Source organism: Equus asinus, chromosome 6, assembly GCF_041296235.1.
Source record: "Equus asinus isolate D_3611 breed Donkey chromosome 6, EquAss-T2T_v2, whole genome shotgun sequence".
NCBI lineage: Eukaryota > Metazoa > Chordata > Mammalia > Perissodactyla > Equidae > Equus > Equus asinus.
The window spans coordinates 20,486,127-20,511,320 of NC_091795.1; the positions used below are offsets into that span (position 1 = coordinate 20,486,127).

Consider the following 25,194-nt stretch of genomic DNA (forward strand, 5'->3'; position numbering starts at 1 on the left):
ACGTTTGTCAGATGAGTAAACAAAGGTGTGAGCAGGCCGTGTGACTTGTAGAGTCTCTACAATCTAACGAGCTTCAAATAAACACATAACTTTAAGGCAGAAAGTCCATTAAAAAGTACCAAGGGCTAAGAGGATTCGAAAAGAAAAAAGCACATTGGTTAGGAAGGGTTCTTGAAAGGGGTATGTTTGAGCTCAATCTTGACGTAATTTCCCTAGGAAGAGATGGAGTTAGGGGTAAATGGACATCCCAAGTGGAGAGAATTGTATCAAGGCGGGAAAATAGAGTACACATTTGGAAAACAGGGAACTGTTCAGTTTTGCTTAATATAATGCTAGTATAGAGGAATAACAGGGAGGAAGGCTCAGACGGTGGGTTAGGCCAATGACTGAGAACTTGACTTGCTTCTATAAATGAGGGACAGTTAGATTCCTGGCATGAATCAGGGTCCAAGTCGCAGACAAGTGAAAGGAAGTTCTTGATTTTTTTTTTTTAATGAAAATATAATGATGAGTTTGTAGATTCCACCATATCCAGAGCCACCTTTTGGCAACCAGCAGGGGGAACCCACTGTGAAGGGAAGTTCTTTGAAGCCAGACACCTTCCTGAGGGAAGTTGTGCTCTCCCCTGTTGTTTATATTATAGGCGATCACCTTCTTTTGTATGTGAATCATTACTAAAAACTGAGAGGAAAATTGAATTAAGGTAGTACCCCTTCTTTGAAGGAAAGTATTATATTACAGAACTCAAATTATTGTCATACATACGTTTTCATATAAAATATCCAGCATACAGCAAAAGGAAATTGTCCAGGCCACAATAGGAAATTAAATTGATGGGTAAAAAAACAGCCAACAAGAAAAATTGACCTGCAAAGGCATCAGACACTACTGTTTTCAGATAAAGACTATAAAAGGCTACATATGGTTGTGGTAGATTGATTCCAAAAATAGTCCCAATTCTCCACCCTTCCCTATATGCAAATCCTTCAAAACATGACTTTGAGGCTCCTCCCACCAAGAGGTGGAGTCTGTTTCACCTCCTCTTTAATCTGAGTTGAATTTGTGACTTGCTTCACTTAACAGAATGCAGCAGAAATAGCCTGAGGATTCCAAGCATAGGCCCCAAGAGGCTCTGTATGTGTCTGCTCTCTTTCTTGACCTTCGCCTCCTCCAGGACAAGCCCAGGCTACCTTGCTGAAGATAAGTGAGAGACATGTGGAGGATAAGACAAGTGGAGGAGAGCAAAAACATCCAGTCAACAGCCAGCAAAATCCTAAAGGCAGAGCCACCTAGCCAACACACAGCTGACCACAGACACATGATGGAGCCCAGTGGAAAACTGAAGAACCTCCCAGATTATCCCAGTCCAAACTGCTGACTCACAGCATTGTGGGCTGGATAAATGGTTATTGTTTTAAGCCACTAAGTATTAAAGTAGTTTATGGTACAGCAATATCTAGCTGATAAAAAGGGAACTGTAAAAAGTGACATAGAGGAATTGAAAAAAAAACCAAGCAGACCTTCTAGAAATAAAAAAATATGATACTGAAAATGAAAACCCAATGGATGGTGTGGTAGTTTTAAAATATGTTCAAAAATTCTTTAACATGTCTCCCTTCAAACGGGGGAGTCTTATTTATTCCCTTCTTCTTAAATGTGGACTGGACTTAGTGGTTCACTTCTAACAAATACAATGTGGCTAAAGTAATGGTGCCTGATTTCTGAGGCCAGGTCATAAAAGGCTTTGCAGTTTCTGCCTTATTCCCACACTATGAGATGCTCATGCAGCCTGAGGAGAGACAGCCATGTGAGTGAGCCACCTTGGAAGCAGATCTTTCAGTGCTAGTCAATCCAGAAGACATCTTGACTGCAACCTCATGAGAGACTCTGTGTGAGAACCACCCAGCTAAGTAGCTCCTGGATTCCTGACCCACAGAGAATATAAGAAGATAAATGTTTATGCTGTAAACCACAAAGTCTTGGGATAATTTGCTATGCAAAGTGATGTCCTTATCATTATAAAGCAGCTGGTTTAAACATAGAATTATCATAGGACCCAGCAATTCTACTCCCAGGTATATACCCAAAAGAATTGAAAACAAGGACTCAAACAGATATTTGCACACTTGTGTTCATTGCAGAATTATTCACAAGAGCCAAAACATGGAAACAATTCAAGTGTCCATCAACCGATAAATGAATAAACAAAATGTGATATATACATACGATGGACTATTATTCAGCTATAAAGAGGAATGCAGTTCTGACACATTCTACAACATGATGAACCTTGAAAACAGTACACTAAGTGAAATAAGCCAGATTCAAAAGAACAAATGCTGTATAATTCCACTTTATGAGATACCTAGAATGGGCAAATTCATAGAGACAGATAATAGATTAAAGGTTATTGGGGGCTAGGGGAGGGGGAATGGGGAGTTATTGCTTGATGATTACAGAGTTTCTGTTGGGGTGATGAAAAAGTTTGGAAACGGACAGTGATAGTTGCACGACAATGTGAATGTAATTAATGCCACTGAATTGTAACTTAAAAATGGTTAAAATGGCAAATTTTATGTCATATATATTTTACGACAATACAAGAAAGCAACTGGCATGATAAAATGGTGGAAAGGCCTCTTGAGGACCAAGTTACAGTATTAGTTAGTGCAAAGTACATACTTTGTGGACATATGCTGCAAATCAACAATCAATATATAGTGCTGATTCTCCTAATGCCAGGATTCGTGGGTCTGGGAATCAAGCCATGGAAATGGGAATAAATCTTCTCTTTGTCCCTAGTGATGCCCTAGCAAAAGTTTTCTTCCCATCCTCACAATTTTGGACTCTGCTTATCAAGAGCAGAGTTTTTCAACCTCAGTATTACTAACACATTGGGCTGGGTAATTCTTTGTTGTGGGGGACAGTCTTGTGCATCTTGGGATGTTTAGCAGCATCCATGCCTCTCCCCACTAGATGCCAGTAGCACTCCTTCCTCAGTTGTGAAACCAAAAATATCTCCAGACATTGCCAAATATCCTCTAGGAGGCAAAATCATCCCCAATTGAGAACCACTGGTCTAGAGTTATTAATTTCAAAAGTAGAAATGCTGCCATCAAGGGACAGGACATTAAACTTGAAGTTGAGACTGGCATTTGGCCACTTACGGCTCCTCAGGCCAATGAATCATCAGATAAAGAAGAGGCTTATTATACTGGCTGGGGTGAATAATCCTAACTATCAAGTTATTCTGGCTATGGGGATAAGGAAAAATATGTCTAGAATGCAGGAAATTTCCTGCAGGGATTCTAAGTAATCCTATGTCCTGTGACTAAAGTCAATAGAAACCAACAACCCCACAAGCAGCACTGCTGATGGCCCAAATCCTTCAGAAATGAAGGCTTGAGTTATCTACCAAGAAGGAGCTAAGACCGGCTGAGGGCAAAGTGAACATGGCAAAGCATAGAGGCAGATGGTAGTTATAAACCAATTACAGCCACATGGCCAGCAGCAAAAATGATTGTGATAGTTATGACTATTTCATCCTTAATTTGATATAAATATATATGTGTACACATATGTGCATGTGAAGTATATAGACAAATATAAATAATAATAATCTTCTCCCTCCCATTCCCCTAGCATCTAATGCATATGTTAATAGTAATTAACTTTACATCTTATTACGTAAGTTATCAGATATGAAAGTAGGAGTGTGACTGAGCTAAAAGAAAAATTAGAAGAAGAATGAACATTACCCAAAGATGGAAAAGAGATTTTTAATCCTTTTCTAGGGTAAAAGGTTAGCATGTTTTTGGTTGAATGTGGGGTAGTTGCATCATGATAGGCAGAGGCATGACTTTGCTATTGTCTTTTTTTCTGGTATGAATTAAAGTATGAGTTAAAGGTGTACCTATGGGTGCATCATTGAAAAGTGTATACTTGGTGGATTCATAATGTGCCATCTTGGTTAGCAGCCTGCACTATGTTTTCTAGGATTCCTATTCCTGCATGTTTCAGTTAGGGTGAGCTCTAAGAGAGATTTTCAACAATTTGGAAGGCGGAAGTGAAGAGCAGCCATATTGTTTTTATATGCAGGAGGTCAGTGAAGAGGCAACAAATGCTGTTGCAACTCATGCATGTTGCCATTTATCTGCTAGTTCACCTTGTTGATATGGGGCAACACCCAGACCTTCAGCTGACACACCTTCCCCCAGATCTTCCTTCAGCTTCTCCAAATTCTAGGCAAGGTATATGTTTAGCTCCAAGATAAAGGGCACAAGATTCTCCTGCAGAACACCTACATCATAAAAGTTGGATATAGTGAGAGACTACTGCAGATTCTAGTTTGTCTTTAGGGATCCCAGTTTATTTTCGCTCTCCTTCACTTTATATCCAACTTCCCTTCCTGAATACTTGCCTTGCAGATCTTAAGCTTCAGCCTCAGGCAAGAGCTTTACAGAGACTATTTTAAACAGCTCCCACAATTGCATAAGTCCAAGTCCCTGTAGATCTATCTCCTAGTGATTCTGCTTCTCTGATTGAATCTTCATTAATAATTTGGCTTTTCATAGAAAACTAGACGGGGTTGAAGAAAAAATTAGTGAACTGGAAGACAAGTCAAAAGAAATTATCCAGAATACATTGTAAAGAAACCTCCCCTTAAAAAAGTGAATCTACAAAGGAGAATACTATGTTAGAAACACAAATGATAGGTCAAAATGTCTAGTATATAATTAATTGTAAACATGAGAAGAGAAGAGAAAGAGAACAAGGTGGAGAAAATGTTTGAAGAGAAAAAGCTAAGACTTTTTCAGAACTGATGAAACACACCCATCCACAGATCAAGACCCTCAACAAATACCAAGCAAGATAATTAAAAGAAATTCACACCTAGATACATCATAGTGAAACTGCAGAAAAGCAGAGAAGAATATTAAAGCAGCCACAGAAAATATTTAAATGTGTCAAAAAATTAGATGGATTGATGGATGGATAGAGGGAAGAATCGATAACTGGTAGAGCACCAAATCAAGTAGAGTAAAATGTTAACAAAGTAACAAGAAACAGAGAAAACTGTGAGGAACCTCTGGGGATCCAAGAGTGATGGTGGAGTTTGTGGGACTAGGTGTTATTTTGAAATCATCTCCATGGGTTGGTGTCTTAGGCCTGGAACAGGAGGCACCTTGGAAGGGTTATGGGAAGAGAAAATAAAAAATAAGCTGTTCTACTGTGTTCTTGCTTCCTCCACCATTGCCTTAGACAAAGAGTAACTGCACCCACACTTGGCACAGGGGTCCTCCACATTAAAATCAGGGTAACACAGTGCCTTGAGCTTGTGAGATGCTGAGAAAACAATTTTAAAAAAGGCCAGTCAGGTAAAAACTAAAAGAAAGCTTCTGTAGCTATATAAATACAAAAAATGAAAAAAAAAAAAAAGAGATTTAGGACAAACAGCACAATTAGAAATAGAGAAAGTTACTAAATAATTCACTAAGAAGATAAACCAACTTTAAACATTTATGCACCTAATAAACATCTTTATAATATATAAAGTGAAATGTGAAACAACTATAGAAAAATTGATAAATCCAACATCATAGTGAGGGATTTCAATATACTTTACTTGATTGTTTTATCAAGCAGGCAGAGAAAAATCAGCAAGGATACAGAAGATAAGAACTTTGAAATAAATAGGCTTAACCTAATGGACAACTGCAAAGTTCTGCATTCAACAAGAGAATTTATGTTTTCTTATGCACACATGAAATATCTACAAAAATTAATCATGTACATAAAGCATCAGCAAATTTTAAAGAATAGGCATTATACAGACCATGATCTATGACCACATGATAGTTAAGCTAGAAGGTAAAAATGCTTCTAAGTAACTAAGGGGTTAAAGTATACAGAAAATTGTAAAATAACTGAAAATGAAAATACCACATATTGAAACTTACGGGATTCAATTCAAGCAGTTCTTCAAAGAGAGATTGATAGCATTAAAAACTTATAATAGTGAGGCTGGCCTGGTGGTGCAGCGGTTAAATTTGCACATTCCGTTTCAGCGGCCCGGGGTTCACCAGTTCAGATCCTGGCTGAGGACACAGTACCACTTGGCAAGCCATGCTGTGGCAGGCATCCCACATAGAAAGTAGAGGAAGATGGGCATGGATGTTGGCTCAGGGCCAGTCGTACTCAGCAAAAAGAGGAGGATTGGCCACAGATGTTAGCTCAGGGCTAATCTTCCTCAAAAAACAAAAACAAAATCTAAACAAAAAAAACTTAGAAAAACATGCATCAAAATTAATGAGCGAAGAAATCAGAAAAGAAAAAATAACCCCCCAAAAGGCAGGAGACATAATAAAAATAAGAGTTAAAATTAATGAAACAGAGACAATAAAAAATAAATGCAGGAAATAATAACATACAGAAATATAGAAAATAATAACAAACACAATAAATCTAAAGGTGAACTCTTAAAAAAAGAAATCAGGACCAGCCCCATGTCCTAGTGGTTAAGTTTGGTGCTCTCAACTTCAGTGGCCTGGGTTTGCGGGTTTGGATCACGGGCCTGGACCTATGCCACTTGTCAGCCATGCTATGGTGGGGACCCATATATAAAGTAGAGGAAGATTGGCACAGATGTTAGTTCAGGGCTAGTCTTCCTCAGCAAAAAACAAAACAAAACAAAACAAAAAACCAACTAACAAAACAGACAATCCCCTGATGATATTGATCAACACTACAACGAAAAAGGGACATAACTACAAATTAATAGAGGTTAAAAGACTAATAGTACAATACCATTAACAATTATATTTGAAACCTTTGCTGGCATGGGCAAATTCCTAGAAAATTTAGATAAAATGTATAAATCCACAGATAATATATAATTCCCAGAACTGACTGAAGAAAAAATAAAAGGCTTGAATAGTGCTATAAGAAATTGAAGCAGTGGTTTGAAAATTTTCCCACAGAGAAAATGCCATGTTCAGATAGTTTTGTAGGCAAATTCTTCTAAACTTTCAAGGAACAGAAAATTCTAGCTTTATACAGACTCTTTCAAGGGATTTAAAAAAACATGGAATACTCCCCAATTCATTCCACAAAGTCAACATAACCCTGATAATAAATCCAGGCAAAAATATTAAAAGAATGGAAAATTACAGATTATCCATCCATCTATCTATCTACATCTATATCTAGGTAGGAAGGTAGCTCGCTAGCTAGAGATATGTATGTTTATATGTATCTATTTCTCAGCTCGGCCCTGAGACAGAATCTAGAAGCAGTGACACTGCATTAGCACGAGCACATCTAGCACCAGATCTTTGAAGAAATGCCTGCTTCCAAGGCAGAAGATGGTAAAGGATAACATGAGCTTGTAGCATCTTACTGCACCAGGAAGTAATCAAAGAAAAACAGGGACATGTCAAAGGACACAGGAGCCAGCCTAAAGGGGCTCCCAGCTGGCCAAACCTGGACAATTTGAGCATCAAAATAAATAGAGATAGTGATGAATTATAATCCGTAGAATAAAGAATCCATGAGTACATACATACACAGAGAAGGAAAACCTTTCCTTACATTTTCAAACGAGGTATAAGTGTTAGAGAAGTGTAGGAGAAAGATATTTTATCCCTGATAAAAAAGAAATCTACTCAGCTGGCATTGCCTTTTCATCTTCCCCTTGTTATTGCTTAGAGCTTGGAAAGGATGCTTGGAGGTGAAGCAGCATTTTATCAGCTATAGAATGAAAGCTTCAGGCTACGGATGGCAGAGCAAGACGCTAGAAGCAGGCTGTGTTTTTAATGACTTCTGTGAGCAATTGTATCAGTCTTGGACTCCTACCCCCCAGATATCTTGTTGTTAGAGAAAATTAAAACCTGTATTTAGCTAAGCCATGTAGTTGGGTTCATTATTCGAAGTCAAGTTCAATTTTAACTAAGCATGCTTAACTGAAATTAGCATTTTGATAAATGCAAGCTTCACAAATACAAATTATTAGACTCTAAGCTCCATAAGGAAAACTATCCCAAGTTTTATATGAACAAACCTATGCTCAGAAAATAGCACAATATCTCGAACATAGTGACATGATCAGTAAATCCTTGCTGAATAAACAAATGAATGTATCAAGGCTTCCAACTTAAAGGGGATAGGGATGAGGGGAGTATAGATAGCTCAGCACATATCTCTCTTCGTACTGAAAAAAACCCACCTTTCTACTGCAGATGTACACAAGTGATATCCTAAAATAAAGACTATTGTATTTTTTGTATCAGAAAATGCTTTCACAACAGCTGAGAGCTGCCTCTGAGTTCATTATTTTTGGGGAAGAATAATAAAGTATTTAAGCAACAGGGTTAAGGAAGTGCTGATACGACACAACTGACCTCTAAATTCTGCCTTTGAGACAGCTACCTAAAGTGTACTATGGACCAATCCTGACCTTTTCCATCTAAGGTCACCAGGGAGCAAGAATAGAGAAAGGGCCACTGCGATCTTTCCTGAAGATGAAGACTACCAACTGTGCCAGTATCTTTATCTTGTTAGGAGGCAACTTTTTGAAAGTACTTTTGCAAAGAATAGACTAATATCCAGATCCAGAAGCTTTCCAATGAATGTGAATAAAGCAGGTATTCATTTGTAATCTCAAAGTGTACTGTATATGGATTTTTTTTTCCCAAATTAAATACAACTCTAAGTCCCTATCCTGGGAGACAGGCAGAAAACACAGTTGTGATAGGAGCTCCCTCCCCCTGCATAGGGCCCAAGAGCATTTAGGAAGTTTACAAGCTACCAGGAAGGGTAGGAAAAGGCCCGGAATCCTCCATCTAGGATGATCAACAAGGAGACCCTTTTTGTCCAAGGCTGACTGGTCTCTTTGAAAGTCTAATGGTATGCTCCTCCTGGGTCACATTAGGCCTCTGAAATTTTTGCCATAATTGGGAATCCAGGTATGCCAGGGCTTAATCATACTGGTTTGGGACAAAACAAGGAAAATGAAATGAATTTTTCTTAAAACTACATATATTCAATTAAAAAGAATTGGCTTTATGATACGCATACCCTTTCTACTTTCTTGGCGTTAAAATGTCCTTTCTTCTATGAAATAACCATGATATGGTTATTAAATGTCCTTATTTGGCAAAATAAAATGTTGGCACCTTTATATTGGTTACTATTTTTGTGTGCATGGGTGGGTGGGGATTGTCAAAGATAAACAAAGCCAGATATTAAATCAGTGAAAAGAGATTTTATTCAGTAACTACTGGCTGAGGGGAAAGAGCAGAGCTCTACTCCGGTTTGTGCAGAGGTAACCCGGTGCTTTAAAGGTTGAATGAGGGAGAAGGCGGCCTCATCCCACCGCCGCAAGTGCAAAATGGCAAAGGGCTGGGCAGTGTAAAGCGATTAGGTCCGCTGTGTCTGCTTAGTGGCAGTTAGTAAATTAGGATTCTACCCTCCCACGGAGACTGGGCGACAGACACCTATCCTTCCTGATGATTACATCTCAGAGCAAGGAATGGCTTTCAGGTCTTCAGGAAAGACACTCCTGAGTTGTAGGGGACACACGTACATCTCAAGGAGACAGAGGAAGGATTCACAGTTGTAAGCCCTTTTTAGTAAATGCTCTAAGAATGGGAGGTCTGGGGCCTCTGTCAGGTGTTGGCTAGGACTGCCAGTAATTCTCCTGGCAGCCCTTGAGCATTTTCAGGCAACTATTTTAATGAGGGGCTGGGGTCATCCTAGGGACACAGCCTAATGCTGCTAGAAGTCACGCTAGAGCATGGACATCTTTTAGTGCAGAGGTTTAGGTAGAGCTGTTCTGTGCTGAGAGTTTTGCAGTTCTTAGGGTCCATATTTCATTGTCAAGTAAAATCTATTAGGTTGAAAACTAATGATCTAGTCTAATCTCAGTGGTGGATGCACTCCTTCTTAACAGGGGCAATTAAAACAAGTTGAGAAATGCTGGGCTTAGCCTTTAACTTAAAAAAATATTTTGTCTAACAGATCTCTGAGCATGTCTAGAAGCACTGCCTCCTGCCCTGCATGCCAGCCACAGGCTCACTCGCTTTGTTATGGAAGGAAAAGGACGAGGGCCTAACGCCACATTTTAGCTGGTAAACTTGTTATAAGTGGTGCATACCCAGGGTTAGGAAAGGAGGCTTTTTGTCCAGGGAGAATTGCATTGTCCCACACTGTAACAAACCAAAGACCTTGAAGAAGGTTTGAAAGAGATCCTAAGGCCTCCAGATATAGGTGACAGGGAAAACCGAAATGCAAAGAAAGAAGGACAACTGCTTACCTCAAATGCCTTTGGAAACTCAAAGAAATGGGCTATCCAAATCAGCTACTAACACCTATATTAAGCAAAATGGTTACAGTAGAGACAAAGCCATGAGATGCTAATGTAACTCTAAATGCTAGTTACCGTTACTCCAGACAAAATAGATCTGTTTTTTGAAAGTTTCCTAGAAACATAATGTCCAAATGTTGCCAGTGCTGGCAGAATGACCTGTTTACGTACAGGTCCTGTCAATGGCTGCATTCAATTTAAAAAAAGAAAAAGAAAAAGAGAAAGTGCGATTTTTCAACGTACATATCCAAGACTTTTTATTTTTAAGCTACTCATTGCAGTTGCTTCTAAATGCACTGCATTTATGCATTAGCAAAACGCATTCACTAAGCAAAGACAGGAAATCAGACGTTTGGGAGAATTAATTACTATGTCCAGCATTTTAATAAAAAATATTCCTTCAAAACGAAGTAATATACTAGAGGCCACAACATTGACCAGCCATTAAAAATTTCTAAAGGTCACGCTCATAAACGTAAAGAAATGTAATGCGTAGCTTTTATTTATAAAACACTTGTATATATTTTTCATGTAAAATGCTAAATATTTTCACGAAATAATTTAAAGCTTATATAATTCTCTCAATAGCTATTTTTCTTTTATTATTAGTAATCGGGTAGGTAAATTTAGCATTAAATCAGAAGTTACATGTCAGCTATTTCACTCAAAAGGCGATTCTGAGCACTAAACATCACAAAAAGAGAACCGCTGCAACCTTGAATGAGAAAGTACATTTCCCCATTATTTAAACAACGACGGTTTTTTTTAAAACATAGAAGGCTCAAGAACCGCGTGTTCTTTATTGCCCCATCTCTGCTAATGGCTTTGCGGGACCGTCAGCTAGGGTGCACGTGGAACTACTCAGCCTTTGGGCGGCAGCGCCTCGCAGGGACCGCGGACCAGGTGGGCGGACGGCCCGGGTCGCGCGGGCCACCTCCCCCGCCTCGAACCAGCCCAAGCGCCGCCCGTCCCCGCCATCAGGCTGCCGCCTCCGCCGCTTCACAGAGAAGGCTGGAGACCCGCCCCTGAAGGTGATTGACGTGCCGTGTCCTCCAATAGCCAACGCGCTCGGCCGCGGCGGGCTGGGCAAGGGCCGGGGCTCGCGGAGGAATCTCTTCTGCCCTTTAGTCCCGGGCTAGGTGTTGCGGCCGGCGCCATTTTATCGAGCCGCCTGTCTCGGGTGCCGCCATGTTGGTGAGGAGAAATCACCGTTACGGCCACTGTCCAAATCCCCGCGTCGCTGCACGCCGCCCGCCCGGCCGCTCCCAAGCCTCAGCCACCGGCGGCGAATAGAGACTAAAGCGGCAGCGCCGGCAGCGCGGGGCCGTTGCCCAGTGTGTGCAGTTAGAGCCCCACCTCTCTGGCGTGGTTGTTAATAGACTGGAAAGTCTGTGTCTGTGTCGCTCACTAGTAACCGTGAGTTTTTCCCACTTCGTCACCTCTCGGCGGCGGCCGGGAGCAGGTGCCCGCAGGCGGCGCAGGGGGCCTCCCCGCGCCCCGCCGCCGCCGGCCTCGCAGACCTGCCCTCCAGCCCCGCCCCGTTCTTGACCAAACATGACAGACTGTGAACATGCAGGGCACGACAGGTCGGGAACCCTTCTTGTCTGTCTTTCTGTCGGCTGAGAGGAGGGGCTGGGGCGGCGGGAGCGGGCCGGGGCCGCGCGCCTCCTGCATGACTTCCGCGGCGCGGTGTGGCGCCATCCGTTCCGTGACGTGCGCCCTTCTGAAGGCCTGGCTGGCGGCCGCGGGGGAGGCCGGCCCGGCCGCGCCCGCCTCCCCGCGCCGGGGGCCGCTCCGGACGGCCCGCCCCGCCCCCGGCCGGCACGTGCGAGCCCCCCGCCCCCGGGCGGGCTCCGCCGGCGCCGGGCGCTGCCGCGTGCGGCTCGGGGCTGCGGTCCCGCCGGGCGAGCGGGCGGGCGGGGCGCGCCTCCCTCTCCGGGCTCCGGCGTCCGCTGCCCGACGGGACCCGCCAAGTATTTTTAATAACCGGTGTTTTATCTGCCTCCTACCCTAGCGCACTCTTAAAAATAAACATGTTTAGTTTTGATTTTTTTTGTTTTTTTTAAAGAAATTTTTAAGCAACCCCCAATTAGAAATGGCAAGTTTCAGTGTTAACACAAAATGCTTAGGCTTTGCAAAGCTTAGTGTAGCGCAGTTTTCTCCTAAAGTAAGAACTCCGTGGATGATTCAGTCTAGCCAGGTTTTCTAAATACTAGATATCGTTTGAACGTTTAACAGATTCTGATTTTTAAATTTTTGATTTGCCCTAACAGGCACTTTGTTGGTTCCATTTAATAGTTTGGGGTATTTACATATTTTAAATAGCGCAAATAGCATAGTGGAGTTTTGGTTAGGTTTTTAAATTTACATTGATGTCTGTCTTCATCATTTAAAAAAAGAGGGATGGCTTTGATTAATTAAAATAACCGGAACCGTATCCATTGCACCTGATTCTCATTTAGAATATTTAAAAATCGAGAACCTGGCAGTTGCTCCTTTGTGACTAGAAGGAATCAGAAGTCTGCATCGTACAGTAGTTCGGACTGTGTACAAGTTGCTGAAGGTGGAGTGATGTGATCTGCTTTTGGTGGAGCGTCCCAAGCACTTTTTTTTTTTTTAACCCAGAAGCAGACATCACCAGCATTACTGAAATTTGAAATGTCTGTGTATCTGGTAACCTTGAGAGGGATAAAAATATTTCAACAACTTTGGCATTGTAATAATAAAAGTAGATGGCCGGAAGGCAAGTCAATTAAACGTGTAATTTTTGGAAAGTAAAAAGCACTCTTAAAAATTATGGGTATGTAAGCTTGCATTTGACACATTCTTCATGATTTTTTTGAACATTATCTTGTTATTAAAATGAGAAAATTCTTGGAATGTGGTAACTAATAGCCAGAGAAGTTTCCCACTCTGAATATCTGTGGACAGACTAACACAACGGGGTTTTGCTAATGCAGTCTGAACTTCATTCTTTTGTATGGAAGAAGGAAATCTGTTCTGTTAGTTCACAGAGCAACTTCAACATGTAGCATTATGTATTCTGCCTAAGGAAGAAACCATGTGGCCAAGTTCAGGTATTAAAATAATTTTGCTAGTAAGGAATTGGGATGCCAGACTTTAACAAGAATTTGAAATTTTAAAATAATTAGAAGTTAAGAAAAATTTATAGAATTCTGTGTAATATATATTAACAGCTTAGTAGTAGGAACTAAAGCTTAAATAGTAGTGATATTTAGCCTTTCTGGTTTTATATTAGGACTAAGGAAATAATACTTTCTAGTGTTTTGTGAAACAGAAAGGCTAGCTTCATTTTAACGTATATGCAATTGTTAAGTCGCAGTATTATTCTGAGCAAAAAGAGATGGTTTATCTTTTTGACACTTTTTTTGTCAACCTACATAAAAAAACAAAAAAACCCCAAAGTATGCCAAAAAACAAAGTGAACTAGGAGTCAGGAGAAGTGGTTCTCGCTCCAGCTCAGCTGGTTTTTAGCTACCACTTAGCTTTGTGAACTTGAGCAAGCCTAGTTTCTTAATTCCTAAGAGGGTTCTATGAGAAGTTCTCAAGTTCTGCAAGATCAGTGGTTCTCAGCCTTCTCTGGGGAGTTTTAAAAAAAGTGTTGGTATCATTTCCATTGGTCTAAGCATCACCCTGGCTTTTAAGAATTTTACAAGCTCCTCAGGTAATTCTAATATGTGCCAAATCGAGAACCACTATACTAGATCAGTGTTTCCCAGTCTTAGCTAATCATCAGAGTCACTTTGAGGAATAAAGATTTTTCTCCTGCCGAGAGCAACTGAATTCAGAGTCTCTAGGAGTGGGTTGTGATAATCTGTATTTTTAATAGGTTCTGGGTGATTCTTAAGAAATTCAGGAAGAAGTGGACTAATATGTGGGGGGCCAGCCCTGTGGCTGGGTGGTTAAAGTTCTCTGTGCTCCTCTTTGGCAGCTGGGGGTTCACGGGTTCAGATCTTGGTGCAGACCTACTCCACTCCTTGGCCATGCTGTGGAGGCATCCCACGTGCAAAGTAGGGGAAGATTGGTGCAGAGGTTAGCTCAGGGCTAATCTTCCTCTAGCAAAGGGGGAAAAAAAAGGAGGATTGGCAACGGATGTTAGCTCAGGGCAAATCTTGCTCACAAAAAATAGAGACTAATTTGTGGAATCCCCAGATACTCTGTGCTTCCATATTATAGTTGTTTTATACTGTAATAAAAGTTTCTGTGAATCGAGCCAGCTGGTGGTGGAGCAGTTAAGTGTGCACGTTCTGCTTCGGCGGCTCAGGGTTCGCCAGTTCAGATCCTGGGTGTGGACATGGCACCACTTGGCAAGCCATGCTATGGCAGGCATCCCACATATAAAGTAGAGGAAGATGGGCATGGATGTTAGCTCAGGGCCAGTCTTCCTCAGCAAAAAGAGGAGGATTGGCAGCAGATGTTAGCACAGAGCTGATCTTCCTCAAAAGAAAAAAAATGTTTCTGTGAATCAGGTGGAGAAGATGAATTCTGGTATTTGGAGCTAGGCACTGTCTCAAGGATATTCTTTTTATGACATTTTTGAAAATTAATTATGAGTGTAGAAAAAAGTTAAATCTATGATTTTTATTTACAACTGCTTTGGTTATACAAATTTAAAATTATTATTATACTTTACGTGAGAATGAGATTCTAAATGGAAATGGAAATTCATAGAATGAACAGTTTTTTTCTCCTTTAAAAAAATTGTTTCTTGCTTTAAATTAAAATTGTTTTAAATGGTGAATGTTTTGCATAAGATTTGTTTGCCAAATGAATTAGCTTTTTAAAAAATACTCCTTTGGTGTACCTTCCTTTAAATATTTTCATGCCTGAGGTGAAAACATTGTATTTTTATAAAGTTTTATTAATATAAAAATATCTATAAATAAACTTGTGGATATGTAGAATGTTAGTAGAGGACTTCTGCATAGGTTTTTAGAAATAAATAATGGAGCTGGAGTAGGAGTTGGGCAAGTCAAAGGGAGATATAATTCTTGTCTCTCTTTTTTCATTCATTCTTCCCTTTCATCCAGTTTGCATAGGCGTGACTTCAGCCACTCAGCTTTATATTTCAGCTGGGTGTTGACCCAATTAAAATAATTCACAAGCAACTTGTAAAGGCTAAATAATATGAGTCCTTGCTTTGGACACATGCAGTAGAGTAGGAAAGATAAATATATACCCAAGTAAGTATTACACAATTTTCTGATATATGCTAAAGGTAAAAAGTTTAAGGGCCCACACTGGGAAAAAAGATAATTTCAACATGAACAATCTATGAGTTTGTGGTTCTTAAAATCTTTAATTGATAGGAGGTATGGATATTTCTTTTAGGAGGAGGTTATTCTTTGCTCATTATGAACAATCTTCCCACCTTCTTTCCCTCCTCTTCATACTTTCCTTCCTTAGGTAAAACAAGAACGACAAAATTCCAGCTAGTGAGAAATGTAGCAGTTTATGTTTCCCCCCTCCCTCTCCACCCCTCCCACATAATGATTGAAACATAGCTAAGAGATTACACTGGAGAATCCGAAGGAATGAGGATGGAGAAGATGATGACGCTTTCCATTTGTAACAGAGCTTTCGTTTGATTCTGTTAGCCCCATGAGGTAGTATAGTACTACAGTGTTGAGCAGTTTGTCTGAGATCCTGCAGATAGAGGCTGGATAAGAACCCAGGTATGCAGACTCCTACCGCGGTATTATTTTCACTCTTCATTAAATTTGCACAGGGAAGCAATTCAATAAGTTCTAGCCCTTACTTCTTGAATTGTTTGGATTGTAATGTGCTACATTTAAGAGAGCCCTGCATTCTGAGTAAAATCTGGGTTCTGATCCTGGTTTTTTCCTTTAACTTGGTTAAATTTCTTTTCCATCATTTTTCTTATTTGTGAAATAACGTAGTTGAACTAGATGATATTCAATCTCCCCTCCTGTTTTAATAAGTCAGTAATTTTAATTTTAAAAATTGCAGATGCCTTTTCTCACATCAAAGTTTACTTGATGCTCTGCACAATATCTGGTTCGTAAATTATTATTGCTGGAGTAAATGCCTTCCCTCACTAGGCCATTAATTTATTAATTTTATTTTTAATTGTAGTAAAATACATGTAAAATTTACTGTCTTAACCATTTTTAAGTGTACAGTTCAGTAGTAACTACATTTGCATTGTTGTGCAAATAATCTCCAGAACTCCAAATCTTCCAAACTCTGTCATTAATTTATTTTGGATTCCTGAATCTACTAATTTATTGTTAAAACTATCAAAGTGAGTTTTTCTTTAGCAAATGTAAAAAACTCAAGTTAAACATCATGTTCGGGTTTGATGTTGGAAAGCACTTTGACTCTTAGGAAGATATTTTTCTTTTCCCAGCCTCTCATAAACAAATTATTTCATTCACTTTTTTTTTCCTGCTTAATTTCTCCTCAGATCCCCCCAGTACATAGTTGTGTATTTTAGTTGTGGGTCCTTCTATTTGTGGCATGTGGGACGCCGCCTCAGTGTGGCCTAATGAGCAGTGCCATGTCTGTGCCCAGGATCTGAACCGGCAGAACCCTGGGCTGCCGAAGTGGAGTGCAAACTTAACCACTCGGCCACGGGGCCGACCCCTCATTCACTTTTAAGTTTTGTTCATTACATTTTCGTTCAACAGACTTTTCTGTGCCAATTATAGTATTAAGCACTGGGGAAGCAAATCTGAAGAGAATATCGCTAAACTTGCTCACCAGGATCTTAGAATCTAGTAGGAAAAACAGATTGGTAAATACATAGTTACAGCATCAGTGTTATAATGGAAGTATAAAGTGAATTCAGTGGTGGCGCAGATGGGAGCTTCAGGGAAGCATCATGTAATAGCTAGGTCTGGAGGATGACTAAGTTTAGCCAAGCAAAGGCAGAATAATATGAAAAGCATGAAGAAATGAGATGGCATGGTAGGTACAGGGATGATAAAAGTATTAGTATGTGAAGAGTGTACAACATATTTTGGAGAATGAGGAAAAGGCTTAAATGAATTAGGGGTCGGACCCTAAAGGATATAAAAATTTGATGGAAGTTTTTAAGCAGGAGAATGATCAGGTGTGTTTTTTGGCATGATACTTGGGGCTAGGAGGAAGGGGACTACAGAAAGAGAGATCAGTAGAAGGAAGACAAGTTAGGGAGTTTTCAATGATTTTCATTAAATATTAAGCACCTAGTATTGAATTCGGGGAAAACAGTAGTAAAGAAAAAAATCATTTAGCTACTGGAGGTTATATTTTCTTTGGAGGGAGAGGTGATAAATATGAAAAACAAATGTGTTAGATGATGATAAAGTAGAAAGGGAGATGGGGCATCCTATGGGTGTGTGGAGGGTATTTCTGTTTTAAATAGGGTTTCTGGAAGCACTTACTGAAAAAGTTACATTTGAACAAAGCCCTGAAATGAGATGACAATCCAGACCCAGTACATCTTGGGGGAAGAGCGTTCTAGATAAAGGTAACCATGGAGGTAAAAAGCCTAGAGCCAGGAATGAGCCTAGAGCAATTAAAGGAAAAACAAGAGAAGAGAGTGGCTAGAGAAAAGAATGCAAGGGGGAGAGTAGTAAGAGATGAAGTTAGATGGGCAACAGGGGATTGTGTAGGGCCTTGTAAGCCATTGTAGGGAACTTGGGTTTCACTCTGAATGGTCTGGGAGCCACTGGAGGATTTGAACAGAGTGGGGCAGGGTCTTGCTGTTGTAAAAGAATGGTGAAAAGGAAGCTGTAGAAATCTAAGTGAGAGGTGATGATGGTTTGGCTAGGGAGGTGGAAATGGTTGGATTTTGAATATGATTTGGAGGTAGAACCAATAGGATTTGCTGATGGATGGATGTGGCGCATGGAAGAAAGGAATGAGTCAAGCTACTGTAAGTCTAGAAATTGAGGATCTTGGCAATGAGAAACGAGACAAAAGGCAAAATTTATGAGATATTTCTTAGAGTTGATAGAGCTGGAGATAAAGACTTGGGAATTTTTAGCAGAGATGTTCGTTGAAATGATGAGATCACTCAGGTATGAGTGTAGTAGACCACCAAGAAGACAGAAGTTTTCTAGAAGCCAAGGGAGGAGGAAGTTTCAAGAAAGGGATGATCACAGAGCAGGTAAAGGAAGTAAGGGTTGAAAATTGGCCACAGGATATATACTAAATTAGGACATTTAAAAACTTGAATTAACAAGTGCTTGGGAAATTTATCAATCTGTTAGTGTCTTGTTTCCTCATTTGCAAAATGGTAGCCTTCAGGCCTAAAATCTGCCCACATTGTTGTTTGCCTGACAAGGTGTTTAAAAATATTTGTGTTTGAATACCATTAGGCTTGACTTATGTTTTCCACGCTCCACAGTCCTATCACTCATACTTTCTTTGCAAACTCAGCACCTGATGTCTGCTTCACTCATTCACCTGCCTGACGACTTGGGCATTTGAGTCTGTGGCCCCTTGTTATACAGTGAAGTCAGGTTTTCACCTGGACAGACTGGCAATCTGGCTACCAAAAAAACCCCACAAAACTGGGTGACCTTGAATTTAGCAGGTCAAGCTTCCAGTCTAGGGCTCCCAGAATACTCTTTTGTGCATACATGCCCCCTGAAGTTGTTCAACACAGTGGCCTCGCTTTAGTTTTTCAGATTCAGAAACTGATCAGTCTCAGTGCTGATCAGACTTGGGGATGTTAATTCATGCTCAAAAATAATAACAATGACTAACATTTATTTGGTGCTTACTGTATGACAGATTCTGCTTTAAGTGCTTTACACGAATTATTTCATTTAATTTTCACAACTTCCCCTTTTTACAAATGAGGAAACAGACGCTGAGATTGATAAATTTCCCAAGATCACAGAGCAAATCAGTGGTAACTCAAGTAATCTGATTCCAAAGCCCACACTTTTATCCAAAGGACAGACATCCCATCACAAGAGAATGTGTGTGTGTGTGTGTGTGTGTGTGTATGTGTGTATACGTCAGAATGCCAATTTAGTCATGTAAAACGAAGATTAATTGTTTGTATCAGGGAGTATTCTCTCCCTGTAGAATGCTACATGGGAAACCAAATTGCCAAAAGTTACCTAATAAACAAGAGCATGGGATTAGAACAAGGGATTTGATTATAAATGACTAGAATTTTAAGTGGCATCAGGCTCTGATAAAGTGATATTTTCGTCTCTGTAATACATCTGCCAAGCATCTGCCTTACAGGATATCCTCTCTCCTGGGCAGTGCTTACATGAGCACTGCCCACATTTGTCTTTCCACCCCTCGTTTTTCATCACTTCCATGGCTAACCAACCCCTCTTTCTGATAGAAACATTTCTTTTCAATGCATGTTAATGTCTTAAATTTAGTTACTCATCTTTTACTTGATCCTGTGTGTCTGGCTTCCTAATCTCTGTTCTGCTTCATGTTGTTTTGGTTTTATGGTTAAAACTTTCTGAGGGCATTCTTATTTCCAATAGCTTTTTTGAGGTATTTGGGTCCTGGTAGATGTTACTTGACTGCTGTTGCCATGTACCAACCCAGACAGTAGTCATTATCCAATACTTTAGCAAAAGCATTTTCAGCAGGTTATTATTACTCTTTTTTTTTTTTTCTGCTTTATCTCCCCAAACCCCCCCCCCCCCATACACGGTTGTATATCTTAGTTGCATGTCCTTCTAGGTGTGGGACGTGGGACGCTGCCTCAACGTGGCCTGACGAGCGGTGCCATGTCCGCGCCCAGGATCCGAACCCTGGGCCGCTGCAGCGGAGCGCGTGGACTTAATCACTCGGCCACGGAGCCGGCCCCTATTGTTACTCTTGACAAAGAGCAATCCTTATTGTAAAATGATTTTATATTTGTTTTCTTTTGCTTTGCTTTTCTTTTAAATGTGAGTTCATGATTTAACATTAATACTTCAAACAAACTGTTTTAGTACTTAGACTTTCAGAAATCATACTCACATTCTTGAATGGCAAATAAATGACCAAAGAAGTCCCAGAGAGCTTTTATAGGAAGTCCTAAGTTAATCGTCCTAAGTTAATAATTATAACATAAAACCATATAAAAATCAATAACAATCTATTTATAAAAGTGGTAAAAAATAAAGAACCTAGATTTAGAACTCATGATGCTTAATACATATATTGCTGTTTATAAGTCACTTAGTGTAGTTTATTTGGTCTCTATAGACAGAACAGATGTTAAGATCTTCATTTTATAGTTTAAAAAACAGACTTAGAGGATCAATAACTTGTCTAAGGTGGCTAAGCAGCTGAGTGAGACCCACAATCTGTGTCTTATGGCATTTAGTTTCAGTATAGTCTTTCCATTGCCTCCATTGCCTCATAGTGACAGTAAATCTGGTATCTCATGCTGGATTGGGATATTGGACACTTAAAAGAGTTGGTTTTTTTTTTTTAGGTATTACTAGGTCACAAGCAATTTCATCCTAGGTTGTTAGAAGTTCATCTTATATGACAAAGGATTTTTCTAAATCTTAAGAATTAAAAGTTGAATTTACAAAGAATATTGATTTTTTTCACATTATATTTTAAGAGAATATAAAATCAATTAAATCTAGCTAACTTAGATCTGCAGATTTTTAGCTATAGAAAACAAGAATTCTTCTACTGTATACAAGTTTTAACCATACATAGGAGTCTATTTTAAAATTATATTTTGTGTAAGCAAATGAAAATAGAAGCGAACAATGCATTTATGTAAGAAATACCTACATATTTTGGCTGTGTGTATGTATATTGTACCAAGTATACGTTTTTTTCCCTAAATGCCACATGTCCAAGTGTGAAAATCAGTATTTCACCAAAGCTGGGACTAAAGCCAATATCATCATCATAGATTAAACTTCTGGAATATGTGAATGTCTGAATTATTATCCCTCAAATTATTACAATTTATTATTAGAAATTTTACTGATCTAATTTTAAAAATATGTTACACTGCCGTAATGTTTTCTCAGCACTGCCTATTGCTAGATTACTCCTGTGATTGCTGTGATGCACATTATAGCTACTGAATGGAGGGTTGCTTTCAACTGAGATTAGTGAAATACACGATTGTTGGAGGAAATTTTTTTCCTGTAAGCTTTTTCTTTTTAAATATTTTTTTGAATATCTGGAGCAAAGATAATTGATTATGTTGCACATAACTTTGGAGTTTTTTCTCCTTGTGAAATTTTGAGGTAGCAAAGTTAACATTCTGTTTTTAATTCATTCGCAAAAGATGTGAATTTTCAAATAAGATTTTTTCTTGAAAGATTCATGCAATTAAATAATTAAAATTAAAAATATCTTTAGAAGTTATTTTGTTTAATGTTCTGAGTAGTAGTATGCCAAATTGAATAAAATTAGAATTATGACATATAATTTCTATTATTCTGCTTTCTATATTTCATTTAATTTTTTTTAAAGATTGGCACCTGAGCTAACAACTGTTGCCAATCTTTTTTTTTCCCTGCTTTTTCTCCCTAAGTCCCTGCAGTACATAGTTGTATATTTTAGTTGTGGGTCCTTCTAGTTGTGGCCTGTGGGATGCTGCCTCAGTGTGGCCTGACTAGCGGTGCCATGTCCACGCCCAGGATCTGAACCAGTGAAACCCTGGGCTGCTGAAGTAGAGTGCACGAACTGAACCACTCAGCCATGGGACTGGCCCTCTTATTTAAATTTTTATAATCATTTGTCAGCTCAGAAAGGATATATTATTCCTAAAGTCATTAGCTAACTCCTAACTCAGTCTCTCAACATTATTACTCTATTTTTCTACTTGTCTATTTGAAAATTGTTAATTTCTTTTGTACATAAAATAGTTTTCGTAATCATCATTAATTGCAACATTTTGCCCTTGCATTAATGTACATTTGTACTTCATCTAGTTGATAAAATTTAAATATATAAAGCGCACACGGAGATTCTCATTCTAAGTTTTATCTAAAACACCATCTTAACTTGGAAAATGAATATTCAGATACTAATAGTAAATCCAAATGACATGGCTTTCTGTGATCTTGTTACACTGATTAGATATACTACTACCTAATGATCATGTAATCCCTGCTCATGTCACATTCACGGATATCAGAAATGACTCCAAGTAGGCAGAGGCAGAATGGAGAAACATATTTTAGCAGTGTACTTAAGCCAAAGCCTAATTTTGGAATATCTTTTTAAAAAACGACTCCAAATCCTAGAGCCCGTGTACCTCATATCATAGGTAATCTGGTACCAGTTAATTTGGGATATTAGACTCTTACAGAAGTATCGTTTTTGGTCACAGGCAATTTCATCTGGTTTGTTGTAGATTCCCCTAACAAGACTTTTTCAACTTTTGTTTTGATATCATGATACCTAGAATATTATTTTTTGGCTTTCAAATTCTGAGGATAGTTTATTTGCTGAGATTTGTTTCTGTTGAATTCCTAGCTTCTCCAACCTACACTGGAGAGCCTAAATCAAGAGGATAAATTGAAAGGGAATGAAAGTAAACAAATTTTAGCTTCATGAGATACCCAAGATAGTAAATGAAATATAAAAAAGAATAATTTTTAAAATATAGTCCCCCCAAAAACTGTGGCAAGCTAATTCACAGTTTTGTTTTATTCGTGTAATGTCTGTTTGTCTGCTTATGGCACAAAGGCTGTGTGAGGAATGGTATGGTTTTCCTTCATGATGGTAAAAACATACAAGTTTAAGAATATGTTTAAAAATTCTTAATTTCTTAGATTAATATACAGCAATTCTCTCTTCTATCTGGTCTTGGATAAGGGCAGGGAATTACGCATTAATAGATATTTTATTATCAGAAACTATTGTAAATATTTGCAAAGGAACTCTGTAAATGAAATACATGGCATGCCTTCCTGTCTGACCAAGTAGACTTGTTGCTAATTTATCCTTTTCTTAGTTACCCTGGATCGTCATGGACGTCTATTGTCACTATAATCACTATGAACTGTAGGTATTATACTCTATCTTGTGTTTCGTTGTGCGACTTTGGAAGTATGGGAGACTTTCTCACAGACTGTTGCTAGGTGGTGCTTAATGATAGGATAAAGTAGAAATACCCACAGGAACAAACTCTCACTTGGTCTACCCCACCTTCTTTTCTGCTTTCACTTGTTTCAGATAGTTTTTCATTGTTATTCTCTGAAGGAAAATAGAGAAATTTCCTTGGAATCCATGCGCCTTGGATTTATAACCTTTCCTAATTTCTGTGAAAGTACCTGTAGTCTGTCACACTCATTCTATTCAAATACGTATGTTTCAGGTAAATCACAGGAGGAAAGGAATCTTTAGTTGAGCGCTATCTACTAGGTACGGTGCTAAGCAATTACCTAACTTTATGTACCTTAATCCTTAAACAGCTCTGTGATGGTATATTGATTAATCCCATTTTGTAGGTGAGGAAACTGAATATTAGGGGTGATATAATTTGTACAAGTTTATATAGGTAGTCTATGACCGGGAAGCAGAATTTGAACCCAGTGCTTACTGGTTCTAAAGCTTTTGTTCTTCTCCCCTACAGTGATGTCTTTTTAAGTAACCAGTTTTAACATGCCACAAGTTTAAAGCATTAAATAATCCTTTTAAGAAATCTTCTGTTGTTGATCATCGTTCTTGTTAACACTCTTACTTTGATTTTCAGATTCAGGTCACCTCGCTTTGTCAGAACCCTGCACCCTCATTAAATAAGAGGTTTTTTTGTTTGTTTTTGGCTTGGTTCCTCTTTAACTACAGGTGAAAATTGCTGTTCTGGCAGCCAGCTACCTCAGTAGTATTCCAGTCTCTATTCTGGGTGTTAGTGCTTAGCCCCTTTTTGTTTTAATTGAACAGTAAACCTTAGTAATAACATAGCAGTTTTCCTTTCTTCCAGCATTCCTCTTTTCTCTCCCCCTTCTGCTTTGATGTGGAGGCTCACCTAGTAGACTGTTACCTAAACTGCACTGCTCTTTATGGACTTGTCTGCAACCCTGAAATGAAACGGGAGACCCATTGTCCAGCTATGCATGATTAGATCTTTTTAACTCTCTGTGCTTTTAAAAATCTGTACAATAGAAAGTTTGGACTAATTTCCTTTGAGCACTTAAAAAAATATTGTTCAATAAAAAGAAAACCCCATAGCATCTCGTAATACCAAGTCCCATATTATAGGTTCAGCTGGCCTAGCCTGACAGCTATGTTTCCTGACAAACGTTAAAATAACTCCTGTGGAGTTCAAGTAACTCATATTTACTTTTGCATGTTAGAAATGCAACTTTTAGACCTTAACAGTTTCTCTGTATCATCTCTTAAAACACTAACTAAATGGTGTGTTGATGAAGTTTCTTTTTCTCAACTTTTTATTATGAAAAATTTCACACATACAAAAATGTTGAAAGCATTTTACAGTAAACTCCCCCATATCCTATCCATGAGTTGGTGAGGTTCTTAATCTTCTTTACGTCAGCTAACACTATTAAGTAGTTTGGCTATTTGCGGATTCCTTCTAAGACCAAACACATGTGTAGCTATTACAGCAACAAGATTAAGAGCTGTGGTCCTGGCAATCAGACTGCCTGGCTTTGGACTCTAGCTCTGTCATCTACTAGCAGAGTTAGTTAAGCTCTTTGTCCCCTTTTTTCACCTGTTTCATGGAGATAATAATAGCATTTCATAGAGTTAACATCAAGATGAAATGAACTGATCCAACATGTCTGGCAGTGTAGTAAGTGCTCAATAATTGTTAATTATTATACTAGGTTTTTTTTTTTACTACAAATTTAAATCAAGATGTTATTTTACTTCAGAATTATTGTTACTTTATC

General features: G+C 39.0%; 1 protein-coding gene across 1 annotated transcript in view; it reads left to right on the top strand.

Moving 5' to 3' along the window:
* Positions 1–11,484: 11,484 nt before the first annotated feature.
* Positions 11,485–25,194, top strand: part of ZC3H6 (zinc finger CCCH-type containing 6) — a 62,681-nt gene continuing 48,971 nt past the window's right edge. Inside the window, exon 1 of the mRNA XM_014852729.3 lies at positions 11,485–11,949. Coding sequence (XP_014708215.2) covers positions 11,918–11,949 — 32 coding nt within the window. The 5' untranslated portion in view covers positions 11,485–11,917. The remainder of the gene's footprint in view (positions 11,950–25,194) is intronic.